Source organism: Ylistrum balloti, unplaced genomic scaffold (assembly GCF_031769215.1).
Source record: "Ylistrum balloti isolate Yb309-2 unplaced genomic scaffold, AGI_CSIRO_Ybal_v1 Utg369662, whole genome shotgun sequence".
In the NCBI taxonomy this organism is placed as follows: Eukaryota; Metazoa; Mollusca; class Bivalvia; order Pectinida; family Pectinidae; genus Ylistrum; species Ylistrum balloti.
In genome coordinates, this window is record NW_026781912.1 from 369,080 (window position 1) to 389,145 (window position 20,066).

At 36.5% G+C, this 20,066-nt stretch overlaps 1 protein-coding gene across 1 annotated transcript; it reads left to right on the plus strand.

Moving 5' to 3' along the window:
* The first annotated feature begins 880 nt into the window (after positions 1-880).
* Positions 881-19,224, plus strand: LOC132558934 (uncharacterized). Its single transcript, XM_060223556.1, has 7 exons — positions 881-950; positions 10,256-10,353; positions 14,208-14,267; positions 17,104-17,240; positions 18,182-18,205; positions 18,571-18,724; positions 19,084-19,224. The coding sequence occupies exons 1-7, from the start codon at positions 881-883 to the stop codon at positions 19,222-19,224; spliced, it is 684 nt and encodes a 227-aa protein (XP_060079539.1).
* The last annotated feature ends 842 nt before the right edge of the window (positions 19,225-20,066 follow it).

Sequence of the window (20,066 nt, forward strand, 5' to 3'; positions counted from 1 at the left end):
TGTGTAACAAGAGATCAATATAATCTTTGTATAAATTTGAATTTTAGGGGCATGACAAGCAAAAGTATATAGGACTAGTAACGTAACATCATTACTAACATAACATTATAGAATTGTTCATCAAAAGTGTTTCCCTGTTTCCTGCATTTGGACGCCATTAAAAAGTCGATTGAAGGGACATGTGGCTAAATATTCGCATCACATCTTGATGATAAAACACAACTGAAAACAGGAAAATATTGTATTGATCTGAAAACTACCAGGAAATAATTAATGTAAATAACAGAATTCTAAGCATTATATCATGAAAACAAATTATGAAACAATCGAAGATTTTACTCCTTATAAGACTTTTTAAAAATATTTGCTTAAGCTGACCAAACTGGGTCGGTAGATATCAAAATGTTGACTGTTCGACCTACTAAACGTCACGCTTTCTTTACGTACTATCAAAGGTGGATCTATATTATTTACACAAACAACCGATCTGCGTGTGTGTTTGTTAGTGGATTTTTTCATCGATGAAGCGGAGTTGTGTAAACTGATTTGGAAATCGACATTTAAATATACACGACTGTATATCTCCGACTCTTATAGATCAGTTGGACGCGCGCGCTGCATGTGTTGTTTAGAAGGAGAGAGTCGCGATAAGATCATCGTCGATGGGACATGTCGGGGGTTCATTATAATCCTATCATTATAGATAAATGGAAACGTCTCCTCATCTGTAGTCACAACAATGAGGATCTTAGGACTCCATAGCTTGCTTCCACGCCCGTGTACACACGTACCTGTATTGTTCAGTAAGACGTTATATTAGACCTGGCACCTGTGTCCTAGGATGTTTGTTATGTAGGAAACATTGATCCTGATGATCCTAATGGGGAAATGTACATGTACTGTATGTTCTGTATTCTCGTTTATGATATCCGCTACCATCATATGTGGAGGTAAGTTGTAAGATCTTATAACTTTACGTATTTTGTATATGTCATATATTCTAATACATTTTCTACTTGTGTAATGGCAGACTACGCCATTGCACGTCGTGAGCTAGCGTTTCAGGTAAAGGTAAGACAATCCGTGCTTCTCGTGAAACTGAGAAACGGACCTGTCCTGTACTGCAGAGGTTCTTTAATGGGCAAAACATTTTATTCCATTTGATTTGGATAACATGCGACGGACCTCTTTTATGTTGTTCAGTAAAGTAACAGATTTAACGGGAAGAGCCGGACTCGAAATGACCCTAGCTGTCGATGGTGTGATAAACAACAACAACAACAACCGCTCTGAGAAATAGTCTATGTGTCTATGTTTATATTGACCAGTCCTGACCTTTATCGCAACAGTGACATGAGAATTAGGTTCAGTCTAGGTGAATATGGACCTATCCTGGTCTGTTAAGAAGGTTATATATATATACGACATTCAGGTTGTTTGACCTTGACATGACGTGATCCCAGAAGATTTTCTCAATGATACTGACACTTCCAGAAATCGCATGAAACAGTGCTGGGAGGCTTGCCTTCCTTTCTAACCACGTAAACTACAAATCAAGTTAAACAATGGTAATTATGAAATTTTGGAGGGTTGAATTACACTTTACTACATACGGTTATTGTCAGTAAACTGAAGCATACACTAATGCTGTGTATAGGCCATCATCACAATTAGTGATCAACTGAAGCATACGGCACGTTAGCATTGTGTATTTATAAACTAAAGCATACGGTGAGTTAGTGTTGTGAATGAACTAAAGCATGGAGAGAGTTAGTGTTGTGTGAACTAAATCATGAAGTAAGTCAGTGTTGTGTGTGAACTAAATCATGAAGTAAGTCAGTGCTGTGTGTGAACTAAATCATGAAGTAAGTCAGTGTTGTGTGTGAACTAAATCATGAAGTAAGTCAGTGTTGTGTGTGAACTAAATCATGAAGTAAGTCAGTGTTGTGTGTGAACTAAATCATGAAGTAAGGTCGCAGGATTGTTTGTGTATTCTTGTGTATAGGCTCGAACAATGAACTCGCATAGCGTCGACAACAGCGTAGGTCACGAGGAACAGGTGCCCGCACCGACAAGTACTCAGGTAAGCGAGCTAACTATTACTCCAGACTAAGCTCGTGAGTTCTCGACTCCATTAAATCCTTCTGCCACAAGAGCAAAGAGACTCGAATGTGACTCTTCGCCTGATTTTGCTGTTGAATCAGCTTTCAAAAAGGACGACCGTTGAATTCGAGCCCTCCCACCCTCACCCCGCTCCTCCCGGTGAAGCCCTCCTCCCTGAGCACTCCCAACTTCCTATTAGATACCTCAGAGCCTGCGTTCTTGAACTGTATAACCCAGGGCCTTGTTGGACCTGTTAGTGATCTTGTGACCTCTATATTAACCAAAACTTTGTCTTCAGAGATCTTACCTACATTACAGAAGGTGGTTTCTGACTTATTGGCCAATGATTAAATGACCACTTTTATCGAAAAATGTGTCAACGCCAAAATCTCCCAGATAGTCGATGACAAGGTGTCTACGATGGAACAAAAAATCATCCTCCAGGACAGTACCATTGAATCTCTAAATGATAAAATTCGTGAGCTAGAAACCCAACACTCAAACTATGACAATATATTGGACGAGCACGAACAATACTCATGGAGAACCTGCTTAAAATTCTTAGATATTCCCGCTCCCGAGGGTGAAGACTCTACCACTTTTGATCCCCTTGCTGCGATTTTGAAAGTTTGTGACACTCACCTTAAGATGAAAGTACAACGCAGCTCAATTTCTCGATGCCATATCCTTGGGTCCATCAAAGATCGTAAAGCATCTGTTATTATCCGTTTTATAAGATACGCTGACCGTGAAGCAGTTTTCAGTAATGAAAAGAAACTTAAGCAAAACAGTGACAAAATTATGATTGATGACATGATGACAAAATCCACTCGTTTTGGACGCGTGATGGGCGTATCTTCCTAAACAAACCAGGAAGCCAAGAAAACAATGATCAATAGCTTCCAAGATCTTACTGACTTTTTGCCATCTTTTGTATAGGTGTACTAACTTTAATAGTCAGCTTGCTCCTGTCCTGTATTATGTTGCGCATATCCCAGTTACGTGCATCACTACCTTTCTTTGTATTGCACGTGTATCATTTCTAATCTTTATTGGCCTGTGAACTTTTTGACTCATATACATGTCTCCTGTTAAGCACATGTCATGTATATAGAATCACAATCATGAAATTTACACTGAACCCATTACATGTGTAATAATACATGAATACTATAGATTGGTAAATATTAGTTACATATTTAACTGAATACATTTATTACGTGTATGATTAGCGTATGTTTACTGTACATTTACGTACTTACCTGAACTTTTTGGTTTAACTGTATCGTCGATCTCCTTTAACAAGAACATATACACACTCCTCTCTCTCTCTTCATATACATATTGAATTGTTGCCGGTTTACTTTTCTTCAAAAAACGTTTGTGTATATTTTAAAAGTATCACTCTGCACTTTTCGCAACATTCTGAGTAATTCTTATGGTATAAGATCACGTGTTAGCTTCACTCGTTTAACAGATTAAAGGGCAAGACCCCAGTCCGATTCTTCTATGTTCGTGCATATTACTTCTAACTTATCTGAAGCTTCCGATTGTATAGCACACTTACCTGTGCTGTTTTAACCCAATGTTTCTATTTGACTGATAAAGAAATGGTTTTTTTTTTTAAGTTTTTACCTGCAGAAGTGATGGTACTACGTTATTTTCGGAGTCCATGTATAATCATGATTTTTTTCATGTATTTATCCGTACATTGTTGCCTTTCGACTACCCTGTTGTACAATGCCAAGTACGTAATAAAATGATATGGATTTAATATTAAGTATTGTATGGTTTTTGCTAATCTGACGTATTAATATGCACTATTTTTTTTAAGTTCCAACACATATTGATACTTACATGTATTTATCAATCTACTTTGGTTTTTTTTGACAACACATGTGTTATTTTCCCCCTACATATATTTGTACATGTCACGACTATTACTTGTCTTTGATATTATATCTTCTACTCTACTTTTTAAGATGTCTAACTATGCTATGCTGCAATGTATATGCTTCATACTTTTTTCTCCCTTGCTGTCCATTTTTTTATCCAAAATTTTGTCTTGTCAGCCTATATACTTGGACCCCTCACTGTCTAAGGTTTAATTGTAAAAGTATCTTTATTCTTGTTTACTCATACGTCCATAGGTAGTATGTGCGCTATATGGTGTGTATGGAGAATGCAGTATATGTATGTTTGATGCTTTTCGTACGGATATGTGTGCAAGTTGCAGGGATAAATGTGCATAGGTTCTGTGTGCGCACTTGACAGATAAACAACTAGCAGATGTGTATGGGAGTATGTGCGCGTACTGGTTATTTTGGTTTATCGCTTATATGTTTATATGTTTGATGGTATTTCCCGGAAATAGTTTGACTTTTTACTTACCCCTTTCTCATTAGTGATATGTCAACGATGAATGTTTTTTGTTATAGACACATATTTTTTCTAGTTTCTCTCTTTCAGCCTATCGTTTATCCACCCTACTCTTTCATGTTTACCCTATTCTTTCTGCCTACCTTTTACATTCTTTCTCTACCATTCTTTTTATTCAGAGTCGACTGTATTCCGATTGATGTCCTCTACTTGTATGTTATACCTACCTATGTTTGTATACTAGATAATGGGTAATTCCTTAGAGGATTATAGGGCGTCAATCGGAAGGTTTAACGGTAGTATCTACTCGTTTACGTCCTCATGTAAAATATCTTGGAACCCAGCATATTTCCTTTTATTTCTTTTAACATTACTTAAAGACTTGACTAAGATATATTCCATATGGATTTTCCAACATGTTTATCATTGTCTAGATATATGTATATCCGGTTTTTATAGCGCTGACTTTCCCTTTCTATTTATTATCTTAATTCTAAGTGGAGATGTTGAAACAAACCTTGGTCCTGACAATCATGGCAACTTTGACTTGAGCTTACTCCACTTAAATACTAGAAGCATTAGACATAAATTTTCTTTTCTCGATTCTTTTATCAGTGATTTTGACATTTTGTGCTTTTCGGAGACACATATAGACGATTCAGTCGTAAGTGATTCTCTTTCTATTCCTGGCTATTCCACTTCTATACGTAAAGATAGAAATGCTTTTGGTGGAGGTGTTCTTATATATTTTTCAGATTCTATTAAATTTTGTCGCAAACTCGAGTTTGAACCGGCAAATCTAGAATGCATCTGGGCGGAAGTTATGTGCCACAATAGACGTATCATGGTTGGATTATTTTATAGACCACCAAACTCCAGAAACTCTTTCTATCAAAATTTCGAGTGAACCTGTCTCTGATTATTGTTCTGATATAGTTATCCTTGGCGATATTAATGTTGATATGTTACACAGAAATAATAAGTTAGATACATTAGTAACCAACTATCACCTCGTAAACGTTATTACCGAGCCCACTCGTGTAACCACTGACACAGCTACACTTTTAGATCCTATATTTATTTCTCCGGATATTAAATGCCTCGATAGTGGGACATTCAGTGTAGACAATACTGTTAGTGATCATAAAGCGACTTTTATAAATTTATCATTTTCTTATAATTGTAAAACATCTTACGAGATGTGTGGAATTATAATAGGGCAGACTACATTGGGCTTAATGGTTCGTTATCATCAGTAGATTGGCACGATTTAATTTCTAATGCACCCTCTATCGATTGTGCTGTTTCCAACTTCACTAGGCAATTTTTAGATCTGGCTAGAATCTTTATACCAAATTCTACAGTTACTATCCGTCCCTCCGACAAACCCTGGTTCGATTCGGTTTTATGTAAACACTGTCGTATAAGGGACAGACTCAAACAAAAGGCATTACGTTCTAAACGCCAAGAAGACTGGTCTTCATACAGGGGTATGAGAAACAGAGTAAATAATATGAAAAAGAAGGCCAAGGCCGATTTCTTCTGTAATTTGGAATCACGTGTCTCTGCGGCAAAAACTGAAAATCCCCGTGCCTTTTGGCAAATTCTTAACAGCTTTTTCTCCTCCTCTCCTCGCTCTATACCTCCTCTAGAATACAATGTTAATAGTATTACCAAAATGGCATTTTGTGACCAGGAAAAGGTTGAAATCCTCAACAATTACTTCACTTCTGTCTCCAGTACTGATGATTTTAATATAAATCTGTCAGAAAATGCATTAATTCACTTTTTAGTTTTATGATCGAAGAAAAAGATGTTTATGATATTTTATCTACTCTTGACATAGGGAAAGCTGTTGGTCCAGACAGGATTAGTCACCGTATGCTAAAAGCTACAGCCAGAACTATTTCACAACCCCTTACATTATTATTTAATAGGTCTTTAAGGAATGCTGTTTTCCCTTCGGAATGGAAAAAAGCACACGTTTTACCAGTATTTAAAAAAGGAGATGCTCATGTTCTTTCAAATTATAGACCAATTTCTTTGCTAAGTTGCTTGTCAAAAACTATGGAAAGATGTGTCTTTAAATATATTTTTTAACTTTGCTAGAGACAACAATAATTTTTACAAGTATCAATCTGGTTTCCTTCCCGGCCACTCCACAGTCTATCAGTTGATAGAAATGTATCACAGTATTGTTAACTCTTTGGATAATAATGAATATTCTTGTGTTGTATTTTGCGATTTGTCCAAGGCATTTGACAAAGTCTGGCATAAGGGTCTCTTGTTCAAACTCCATCAGTATGGAATAGATGGAGTGTTACTATCCTGGTTGGAAAATTACTTGACCAATAGATACCAATCTGTTATATATGGAAACAATACTTCTCCTTTTAAGCCGGTCAGGGCTGGGGTACCACAGGGTTCTGTACTGGGTCCCTTGCTGTGTTTATTTTACATCAACGACTTAGCTGATCCCATGAACACTTTTGTGAGATTATTTGCTGAGATTCCTCTCTTCAAAAATCATCTGCCTTTTCAGATGAAATTGAAGTTGCCCTGAATCAGGATCTAGATCGTCTTCAAACTTGGTCAGACCAATGGCTTATGAAATTCAATCCTGCTAAAACGGAGGCAGTTATCTTTTCTCCTAGAAATAACCCTGCCAAACCAAACTTGGTATGCAATGGTGAACCCATTAAATTCAATGATTCGCATCGTCACTTGGGTGTAACCTTTAGCAGTAATTGCAAATGGAGTGACCATGTTAACCTCATTAAAACTTCTTCTCAAAAAGTGTGTGCCATGAAAAAACATAAGTACAAGGTAAATAAGTCTACTCTTAATACTATTTATATATCGTTTATTAGACCCATTCTTGAGTACGCCTCTTGTGTTTGGGATGGCTGTTCGGAACATTGTCCGACTCACTAGAAAAAGTCCAATTAGAGGCTGCACGAATCGTTACCTGTCTCACATCCATAGCGTCTCGTGAGTCTTTGTATCGTGAAACAGGTTGGGTTTCTCTCAAACAAAGAAGAGAGGAATCAAAATTGACTACGTTCTACAAAATACACGATAAGATAGCCCCTTCTAACTTGGTAAATCTACTTCCACCAATTAGGCGTGACTTAAACATTGAATTAAGAAACCCAAAAACCCCACAGTCGTCTAAATACTATGAAAAAATCCTTTGTGCCGTCGTCTATAAATTTGTGGAATAACGTAGATAATTCTGTAAAAGTGCCCCGTCCTTAAATACCTTCAGATCTAAGCTTTCTCCTGTAAACATTTCAGTTCCAGATTATCAACACTCTGGCAACCGTTTCCTTTCCGTTATACATTGTCGAATAAGAACAACTGTAGTGGAATGTGCTCAGATTTATTTACGGTGGGAATTTGTCAATCTCCAAATTGCTCTTGTGGAGACGTCGTTGAAGACGCAAGTCACTATTTTCTTTCGTGCGCTTTATTTTCTAATTGTAGACGAATATTGTTTGATACTCTATATGACCTAGACGTGATTTTTAACGTAGAAAACATATTATGGGGTGATATTAACTCTTACTCATACCAAACTAATTGCGAAATAATAAAATCAGTTCAAAAATATAATCAACAGTCCAAACGATTTGATGCTACCTAAATCTTTCCAAATGCAGTCAACCATGAACCCCCCCCTCTCTCTCTCTCTCTCTCCCTCTCTCTCTCTCTCTCTCTCTCTCTCTCTCTCTCTCTCTCTCTCTCTCTCTCTCTCTCTTAATTTTCCAGTAATATCCGCTGACAAACTGATTTAAACATTAAGTCTACAATTCTGTATTTTTATGTTTATTGTATGAACATATGTTACGTGTTGTAATATATTATCTGTGCTGTATTTGTGGAGAAGAGTTCATAAGTTGCAAGAACTTGTCTCTTATCCATTTGTCTATTTGTCGACAATAAAATATGTTTAAATCAACTAAAACATGAAGTAAGTCAGTGTTGTGTGTGAACTAAATCAAAGTACAAGTTAATGTTGTCTTTTTAAAATATTTTTTTTTGAAAATAATGTGAAGTTATTTTAACATAGAAACGCATTCTTTTATCTTGTTTATTTTAAAAAACTAATGATATTCAAAATTTAATATTTTACATGGTAAAAAAAAAGATAACCTATACACAGGAAATTGGCAGCACTGCTTCTCAATATTTTTTAAATGTATTACTCCAAATCATTATTTGGACATCGCACGTTCACGATTGTAAGGCTAATCAAAATTTAAACATTAAGGACTGATAGTTAATTGTCGAATACTCGGTATATATAATATAGAAATTATTACACATCAATTGAAATTCATTGGTTTTTATTGCAATTATAGATACTATAATGAAAACAAATTAAATCTCTCTAAGAAATGAAAAAGATGAAAGAAAAAATTCTCAAAAGTATTATTATTTATTTTTCTACGAAAGGAAAAAAAAAGTGACAGTCTAAAATATTTTGTAAACTACTATTGTAAGGAGATGGCTTCGTAAGTTTCTTGTACCAAATCCTTTTCTCTGATTTTGGTCGATATTATAGGTAAAAAGACAAATTTAAAGTAATTGATTTGGCTGTCATTATGCATGCACGCGAGAGACTTTTACAGTTCAATGTAGCGATGAATTATTCCGATACAATAGTTAATGAGTCGTGATGTAATGCACTTTGAAAACTGAGTGAACTAAATCCATGAGCTACAAACCAATTATTGATCAGATGGATACAAGATGGAGAAGTACCCCTAAAACCATATTAATGCACGTGCAGGTATATACACTGTACCTACTGATTCAGAAATAAATTAATCTTCTCACTATGTAGAACAAGAATTAAACACAATTTTTGAGGTAATGAAAAACCTAAGAAGTTGCCTTTGATATCAGCTATTACAGAAAATTACATTGCTGACTGCAAACACAGGGACACGAGAATTTGTAACAGTAGAACGATATTTATCTGAAAACACAGGGACACGAGAACTTGTAACAGTAGAACGATATTTATCTGAAAACACAGGGACACGAGAATTTGTAACAGTAGAACGATATTTATCTGAAAACACAGGGACACGAGAATTTGTAACAGTAGAACGATATTTATCTGAAAACACAGGGACACGAGAATTTGTAACAGTAGAACGATATTTATCTGAAAACACGGGGACACGAGAATTTGTAACAGTAGAACGATATTTATCTGAAAACACGGGGACACGAGAATTTGTAACAGTAGAACGATATTTATCTGAAAACACGGGGACACGAGAATTTGTAACAGTAGAACGATATTTATCTGAAAACACGGGGACACGAGAATTTGTAACAGTAGAACGATATTTATCTGAAAACACGGGGACACGAGAATTTGTAACAGTAGAACGATATTTATCTGAAAACACAGGGACACGAGAATTTGTAACAGTAGAACGATATTTATCTGAAAACACGGGGACACGAGAATTTGTAACAGTAGAACGATATTTATCTGAAAACACAGGGACTCGTCACTGTAGATCTATGTTAGAATCTGTCCCGATATGAAGCACTGATAGATGGCAACCAGATGGGAGTTTAACATTCACCTTCGTCAATACAAGATACAAGAATTTTATTTTCTGTCGCATGCAATAAAACGTAATATTAGCTCAGGAGAGCTATTACTACGAAATGTGATTTATATACAGCTTACAATGTGAAAAAAAACACTTATTTTTATCAGGAATTGATTATGTTTATTTTTTAACAGGTACAACTGTATGTATTCTGATTGAATACGTTTCTCAAGGCCCACTGTTCCAGGACAGAAGTATAAAGGCACTCATCGTGTTATTCTCAGCTGCGTCGGTACGTAAGGCATGTTATCACATCATCTACCAGTGATTTCGTCCATTTGGGTATATTTCACTAGTATCGTATACACCTGTTGGCGGTCAGTCAGAAATTGTTATGTCATTAGATCAATAATGGTTCTACGGTATCAATGAAAAATGGCGCAACGAAATGACTGCCTTCGCTAATTTGAGCCGTTCACTTGTCACTTTTAAATCTGTCAAAATGTAACTTTCAGAAGTTATGTAATGAAAATTTGTTACCATTTCACAGGAGATTTTATGAAACTCCTCTCGGCGTTTTACTTTCCGCTTGTCACGGCCCGCAAAACTTTCAAGACCCGATTTATAAAATCATAAGATCCTATATTTTAAACAAACACGATCATTTGTCATTTCGTTTTTGGTTCGTGCGGTTTTTAGAGACGCATTTTGATGAAAATGAACTTGAAAAAAAACTGCTAATTATTGCAAGATGTCAGTTCTAATTTCTTTGATCCGATCTCTGGCACAGAACAATTTGAGGTAAACCTGTCACAGTGATATTGTTACATGTATATATACTGATAATGATTTATTAATTTTGCGTAACGCAATATACTTAAGAAACACGTAAATCACCTGCAATTATGGATCTGCCAAATGATAAGCGTGTATCTCAAAAATCCTAGAAGTAAGGAATAATAGGTTTTCCTTTAAACGGTGTGCATACATAATATGATAATTACACCTTCCACCAGACACACGACCCGAGTGAAATTGATTTTGATTCACATTTCATCAGTGATATCAAACAACAGTGATATCTATTTCACTCGGCATTATTTGACCTTTTCTTTGCAAGTGATAGAAAGTCAAGCTTTTTAATTCAATACTTAAAAAGCATCTCCAACTTGACTAAGGATACGGACAACAACAATTTAAACTATCTTATTAACCTCAATTTAATTCCAATAAAATAGGATATTCTGTGATTCAAAAATTGAAATCCAAATGATAACCAAATTGTATATTACATGTAATAATTCACCTCAGCTAATAATGTGTTAGAGAGAGAGAGAGAGAGAGAGAGAGAGAGAGAGAGAGAGAGAGAGAGAGAGAGTGAGAGAGAGAGAGAGAGAGAGAGAGAGAGAGAGAGAGAGAGAGAGAGAGAGAGAGAGAGAGAGAGAGAGAGAGAGAGAGAGAGAGAGAGAGAGAGAGAGAGAGAGAGAGAGAGAGAGAGAGGGAGAGAGGGAGAGAGGGAGAGAGAGAGAGAGAGAGAGAGAGAGAGAGAGAGAGAGAGAGAGAGAGGGGGGGGGGGAGAGAGAGAGGGAGAGAGAGAGAGAGAGAGGGGGAGAAGGGAAGAGGAAGAGAGAGAGGGGAGAGAGAGAGAGAGAGAGAGAGAGAGAGAGAGAGAGAGAGAGAGAGAGAGAGAGAGAGAGAGAGAGAGAGAGAGAGAGAGAGAGAGAGATAGAGAGAGAGAGAGAGAGAGAGAGAGAGAGAGAGAGAGAGAGAGAGAGAGAGAGAGAGAGAGAGGAGAGAGAGAGAGGGAGGGAGAGAGGGAGAGAGAGGGAGAGAGAGAGAGGGGGGGTGTCTTGAAATATAAGCTGTACTTTGGCGAGGGTGAAGAAAGACGAAAGTGTGAGTCACGTTTGTCTTTCTGTTCCGAGCCAAACGATGCAGCTTATATCTTAATCACTAACCATGTATTCTATTTATCCTGCATCATCGTTCGAAAATGAGACTACTGAAACTTCAACAGTTTTGTCGTTCAATCTATGTTTACCTGACATCGACGTTACGCTGAATTTTGTCTAATGACGTACGCCAAAATAATTGCTCCGCGCAGAAACGTAGTTCCAAACTTCAACGGATATGACAGCGATTTTATGAATTTTCATAAATCACATTTTTGTTCATTACAACATGTAAAATCGCATATTTCAACAACTGATATTTTTCTGTTTTCCGTCACTGCCGAATACAGCAAAAATGATGTATTCCGACCACGGCGGTTCCAGTTGCAGGATAAATATATATATTCAATCTAGTAAGTAATATTGACGGTATGGTTCAATATTGGTACCGGATCCTAACAAACAAATGTTTGTTGGATACGTATTACTGGAATAGAGATATGATCAATGAAGTAATAACGACAGTACGACAAGTGAATTGTCAAATTTCCGAGGCAATCAGTGTCCCTGTATAATGAAGTAATAATGAAAGTATACATACATATCTATATATAAATAGATATAAATAGATATATGAATTCTCTGTCATTGAGCAATCGGCTAAAGTCATCCAGAATTATTCATTTACGTTTGTCGACCATCTGTACATTTGACAACAGAGAAAACAACCATTGTGTCAGAAATTGATTCACGGGAGTGTACCTAATGATGTTTGGTTTAGTAATGAGACACTGTACACAACACACGACTACATGTACCAGGATAGTTTATTACGTTGTAATCAAACAGGACATCACATTGAAATAAAAAATAGATGAATTTTATCCTAATTGCTCCAGGTGGTTTTAATCTACCGCGAACTTTGATTAAAGTGCCTTATTCTACTCTAGTCATGCTTTTATTCGCAAAAGGCAAGTTTTTATTGTGTGAAATCTTAGCCGTTGAACAATTCAATCAAAACAAAAGAAAATTCTATTGTTAATGAATTACTGTTTCTTTGCTTTGTGATTTGTTTCACTGAAATATGTATAGTCTAAAAACTGGTTTTAAATATTACAAGTCCGGTCCAACCCACATACAATTAATCTATACATTCTTAATGCACAAACAACTACCTGCAAAATTGTAGCATTTAGGAAACCGTTTGGTAAGTTGACTGGTTTTCCGTCTCCGTGAATCCTTCCGTATCGTCTCATCGGCGAACATCAGTGCTCTGGCGACGCCAGGAAAATTAAGCAAATTTGAATTTGACGATATCCTGCTGTCTGTTTCAACTGATCACAAGATCACACGTAATTCCTTTCTTCATGTGCAACTTTATCTCCCAATGTCCAAATCACAACATTTCGTTTATTTTCTTTTTCTCAAATGTTGACCCCTCCCTTTTAGAGCGTTGGTCTACGTAACCCCAGGTGAAGGTTCGATGTGTGTAGTTGGATCTCGGGAAACTAAAAAACGGAATGATCTGTGCTGACTTGGTTGTGTCCTTGTGTCTCCCTAATCGCTCTGGAAGGCATACGGCGAACCTCGTGACGGATCTCTTGTATACGTAGGCACCATCTATTACAAGACTCGCCTCAAAATGACCCTCGGACGATATACCCAGCAAATAAAAACAAACACCATGTGCAAATGTAGACTCACCTCGCCGAATGAAAATGTTGACTCGTGTCACTTTGAACTACTGTTGACCCCTTCACCATGTTCAAATGTTGACTCTCCTTGCCGTACACAATACAATTGTTGACTCATCTCACCGAGCGAAAATGTTGACTCATATCTCTGAACAACCGTTGTCCCACTTCGTCGTATAGAAATGTCGACTCTCTTCACCTTGTATAAATGTTGACCCTCTCACTCAAAAATTATCACACATGTTCATCGTTTTCAACTGTTTACCCGCCTCACGTTACCATAAGTTGCCTAGCCTCACTATGAACAAATGTTGACTCGCATCATCGTGCACAATTCTTGACTCACTTCACCGTGTACAACTGTTGAATCATCTCACATATACAAATGTTGACTCAATTCCCAGTGAACACTTGTTGACTAATCTCATCAAGTATAATTGCTGACTTAACATGACTTTGTACATGTATAAATGTTGACTCGCCTGCTTGTGTATAAATGTTGACTCGCCTGCTTGTGTATAAATGTTGACTCACCTCTCATTGTGGATATTCCGTTGCAGTTCATGTCTACGGGGTTTGTGGGATTACTTGGTTTGATACACAACGACTCGGCTTGGGTGGTAAGTATTCAACATCTTCATCCCTTTGGCTTGTTTTCCAGGGCATATATGCCTTTATTATGATTATGCATGTGACCCACGTACTAGTTGCCTTAACAATTGTACCTGTGCATTGGTCCAAGTGTTACGATTGATTGCAGTTCTTTTCTTAAAATCCGCCCTGTCCAAACTACTGCTTCTATGTCATGTTACTTCGTTGCCACGGTGAAGTTTATTTTGAAATATGGAACACTTTTGAAATGAATGTATAGAATTTTAGTGGTAAGGCACTGCAGGATAAATCTTGTTCATCCTAGACATAGATATATAATCCTAGATGCCGCGCGACGGCGCCTGTGACGTGTCTAGCGGTCCGCCATCTTGGGAAGGTATTGTACAAGCTGTCAAGTTACTACCATGTACAAATTGATGTTCTACAGAATGTGTGCCTTATCCGATTTACCTTTGTATGATAGGGCCTATTCATTTTGACTTGTAAACATATATATAGTGTTGAGTAGTAGATGTCATTGTAGTAGGCAGTGTTTCAAGTAGTGATGAAAGAGGTTTTTGATGTACTATCATTAAGTATTTGAGCAAATGGTCATTCACCTGATGTAAGGAGTAGTTTTGTTGTTGTTTTTTTTCTGTAACAATCTGTTGTGCACTGACATGTTAGCAAAGTAGTGTGATTTATTATAGTTACCTTCTATGTTTGACAGTAGTTTCATTTTGGTCACGAAATAAGCAACTAGTCTATAACTTGTTGATTTAAACATATTTTTATTGCCATCAAACAACCGGGATTAGGCACAAGTTATAACAACTTAGTGACGCCTTCTATAACCTGTACAATACATAGTGATCTTGGGCTTATTAGTGATGAATACAGAAATGTAGACAGAAGACATGATTTGTGGACTGGTTTATGGTACCAGTGCTGCGTATGAAGAGAGTGTATACTTTGTATTTGGCTGGTGCAATATGGGACTTAAGATAAAGTAGTTTGCACTTCATGCAAGGTCATTATTGTCATGAATGATGTAATTGTTGTTGCATCAATTTCAAACAGTAATTGGATTACAGGTTCACCTTCTCTACATGTATGTGAATGTTCAGTGTGAAGGCAAACAACATGCTGCACTTCATTAGAATCGCCTGCAAGCGAGATCCGATTGTATATTACCTTACTTTGTTTTGCTGTGGTCTCCTCATTCCTAATGCACCAAAATTCAAGAAAGTAACCAGTGAATGAAAATGTCTCTTAGTTTCATGTTTTTACTAAGACACCCACAGTCACACTGCACGTGACTATATATATTATTAATTAGTGCATCTCATGGTCAGAGGCTGTTAGCTGCTGTGTGGCACTTTGCATTCAGTGTTCTGCATGCTGATATAACCTTTAATAGATTAGCAATATGTATTCACACATATTATTCACTCTACAAATTAAGCGCGTAAATCCTAGGGTATATTGTTCATTAACCATCCCCCTCCCCCTTAAAATGAGGTCCAGCAAATCATGAAGTCGCATGAATGACACTGATATATAATTAATTGCACTTTGATATGTAAGCCATTACAAAATAAATTCATTTTTGGGGTGAACACCTGTCCAGGGACCAGGTCCACAGATCAACATGATCGCTTCTATATATTGCCACAATCAAGTTATTTATTACTATTTGAAAAAAGGATGAATTTGAATAAAATGCTATTTATTATTTCTTAATAATTTCTTAATATTTTATTGGGTTTTTTCTTTTTTGGGGGGGTGGGGGTGGGGGGGGGGGGGTAGGTTATTATATTTCAGTTTATTGTTAAAAATTATCCTATGCAAAATAAATGAGGAGTAAATAAAAAAATTTTTAGTAATTTTTACATTTTAAATATTTCCGTTATTTTTTCTTTAATTTTGATTCCTCCACTTTGAGATGAGATGACTACAGCATAGAACTTTTTCTCGGCTTTAAAATGAAGTATTATTTGTGTTGATACGTGGGCTAGTGACCGAGGTACATTTTTAGTGGGATTTTTAGCATGAGGGCCTCTGTGTAGCTATGGTTTGGCGCTAGCGGCAATACCTTTCCAAGATGGAGGCGCTGCAGACACGTTGCGTCAACAGTCGCAGATAAGCCGTGCGGCATCTAGGTTAGATATCTATGATCCTAGACACGTTTGCGCAGTTGATCAAACTGTTAAGGGTTTTTTTGTTTTTTTTTTATTTTTGAAATTTACTGAAAACTGCTACAGCTCTCATCAAATAGCAATACCGCGGTCAAGTGCCATTCAAGTGTGTCTTCTCAGTTGTCTATGTACTTGTTATGCATATGTGAGATACTGGTTACGTAATACATGTGACGTCATAGCGTTACTTCGATTTACAATATATTTGATTGACAGTAAATTTTTCTACCTTAAGTATTACAGAATATCTCGTTTTGATTGACCTTGAATCCGTGAAACTACTGTAATACTAGGAAAGTATAGGAAAATCCTGATCAACCGCTAAATGATTCAATTTGTTTAATATTGATAGAAGTTGATGAGGTCTGTTACTTTTACTTGGTTCGCACGTATGGATGAGTGAATGCATGTATGGATGACTAAACGAAATCAATAAGAAAGTCGTTTGAACTAAGAAAAGTATATAGAATTAAGATTCTATATTCAAAAGCTGATCGAAATTACATATGTGCGGATAAATAAAACGATACAATTCACTGAAATATTTTGGTTGTCTGAAACGTGTGTGTGTCAATAAACCCTTTTAGAGAGTCACTCGCCAATTAATTAGAAGGTTCGATAACCAATTAAGATATATCTGATTCCCAATGTATATCTGACGTTTCAGACAAACTTGCAGTTATCTATCGAAAGCGTTATGTTGATCGCCACCATCACGGCTTTTCTAGCTCTTAAAGACACCGTCTACCTTCCCGGATATAACGAATGTGTCGCAACTAATGTCACGTCCATATGCACGTGCAGGTATGTAACCATAACCAATGAAATGATCATAAGGCCGTAAGTGAACAATACATATAATAATTAGCCGTTCACGTCGAATCCAAAGTTAAATTCATAGAACCCTTGATTTATAAGTACGTTCGGTGGTGTGAGGCATCGTGATACTGTTGTACTATTTTCATTGTAGCTCATGATTTACATAAATACAATGCTTAAAGTAGGAACTTATTTGACTATCGACCATTAAGAGGTTAAATCGTGTTGTATATCTATCTACAGGTAAACATTCTGCATGCTGTATATCTGTTTTCTCTTGTACCAATGCTCTATAAGTTCGTACTGATTTCCCTCATAGCGAACTACATAGGCTTACAAACGAAGAAAGGTGAAGTACGACCCCTATACAAACTTTTTCGTGACCATACACACAATAAACCAGATATTTTTAAACTTCAATAACCTATTTCATTGCTAGTGGAAACATCACGAGCAGTATTGTCCTGAGAACTCGGATAATGTTTACAAAAACAGATATAAAAGGAGTATTTAGCCGACGAGCGGATTCCTCTCTGATCTATTAAAGTTCAATAAGTATAATGACTTTGTATAGAACTAACGTTAATATATCTATAGAGCTTAGGGATGGTAAACTATAACAAAGTCCTATATCAAAATGACTCGCTCTTTCCGGATATAATTACTGTCTTTAAGACCTGTGATTTTATGAACTTGAAAATCAATTAGGTATGAAGTGTTTGTTTTACAGACTAAATATTGGTTTGTAAGACCGGAATCGGTGTTAGCAATCGCCTTCTTCGAAACTCGAATCGAATATCATTTTGACGGGCAGATAACTACGTCAAAAATCTGTTACTCAATATGTAAATCTAAGTACGCAGAACCGTTTTCTCAAACAGAAACTTGTTATTAAGTCTCATGTATACTCAATTTTTATATTTCAGTAAAAGAAGTAAAGTCCAACTTCCGTGAGTATCTCCTTCCTTCTTGTAATGCTGCGAAATAAATAAATAAAATCCTTTTAATACATACGTAAGTTTTATCATGGAAGTTTCCTGTATCTATCACAGACAACGAATTTTTGTTTTTTGTCAAAACAATCTGGAAGCAAAAGACATTTCGTGACATGTATCATTTTTGAATAATTTTAGAATTAATTTTGACAAGTGATATAGTTCTTCTCTTGAATGAAACCTGAATCTGAGAAATCTGGTCATGCAAGCGACTTGCACGTCCGAGACAGGGATCGAACCCTGACCTTCTTATTTAATGACGAGCTCGTCACCCATCCGCTGTATGTTGCTATCTGTACCAAAGTTTTGTACCTTTTCAGAGGGAGTTTATCAACCATCGACTGTGACACCTTAAACACAGCACGTGACATGGCAAATGCCCTTATATACCTGTACATAGCTGTTTGTATCATGTGCATCATAGAACTACTTCGTGCTATTTATCGGGTCTGTACCCGGTCCTCTCGGCGTAAGGTAAATCTCATATCAAAATATAATCATGTACACCATCACCATGAAGGATGACGTCACAATCTCATCATCATAGTGATGTCATCACGATCCCGAACCAATCAGTTAGGCAAAGCAAGTCGAATTGTCAACTGACTAACTATTAAATTTAAAACGACAACTGAAGTTAAGAAACGGCGCTATCATATCTGTTCCGTTTTCCAATTTATTAAAAAAATCTTCCCATAAGTTCCTGAAATGATTTCAGAAGTTCAAGAGCTGGCAATATTTGTTATCATCATTACTATCGTTTTATTACTTTGTATATGCTACACCTTGGGCTCGTTTTGTTTTGATTTGAAATAATATTTTCTTTGGTGCAGGAAAGCCAGAACGAGGAGATGTTGAATAGTCTGACTTTCTACAATATACCATACCCAGAAAAAACACACAAAAACAAGAAAAATAATGAAGACAGACGAGATGAGGACAAAGAAAAAATATTCACATTACTTAATACTTAGCGAAACGTGAATTCCTTTATTATATTTGGACCGGTTGAATCGGACAAATGAAAACCACGCAGTTTTCACAATCCAAGTGGATCTGCTTACAGTTTACATGGCACGAGTCATGAACCTATCAAAGAGCGCCCTCCTTTATCGAGTTCGAACGATTTAAATTGTCAACACTACACAATTCTGCAATAAAGCATTTTTCTAGTTTCACGATATCATTTAGAATACTGGCTGACTTTGACTGATCGTGACGTACGAACGTGCAGAAATGTACAAAATGTACATTTACGTGTAAGGTGTCATTTCATCAAGAATTGCTTGGAGAGATTGAACAACCATTCCTGGGTTAAATAGTGGCACAAATCGATGTAAATTAAAGTAGATGGCTGAATGTAGTTAATGACTCCACAAGTAACCAAGAAGAAGAACATAAAATATGGTTAAATAAGATTAGATTTTAATGTTTGGATGATGTACCACATACATGTATGTTGGCATTACCATAGGATGTTCTAACATAGCTAGGGCAAAAGCGAGCGGGTGTCTATCTGGCCGTGTTATCAGATGTTGTAAATACTGCTGATTTATCATTACATGTTTTATACATGTAGCTGGGTGGAATATTTGATGCCAATGTATGTTGTAAGCCAGCTATCAGCTATATGATCATAGTGTTTGTATTACAAATTACTAAGAGAAATACAAATGTATATGAACAGAATTTTGACATTATCGATGCAGTTAAGAGAAGAACAGCAAACTCAATAGTTTAGTTCTGCCGAACACATTAGAAATTGTAGCTTTCCTCGTTACTTTAGTCTTGAAGCTTGATCACCACGACGTGGTAT

Excerpts from the sequence above, each read along its gene's own strand:
- LOC132558934 (XM_060223556.1), top strand. The coding sequence starts at position 881 with ATGGGGAAATGTACATGTACTGTATGTTCTGTATTCTCGTTTATGATA. Across the intron at positions 17,241-18,181 it reads ACGTCCATATGCACGTGCAG|TAAAAGAAGTAAAGTCCAAC; the intron begins GTATGTAACCAT and ends TTTATATTTCAG. Across the intron at positions 18,206-18,570 it reads AGAAGTAAAGTCCAACTTCC|AGGGAGTTTATCAACCATCG; the intron begins GTGAGTATCTCC and ends GTACCTTTTCAG.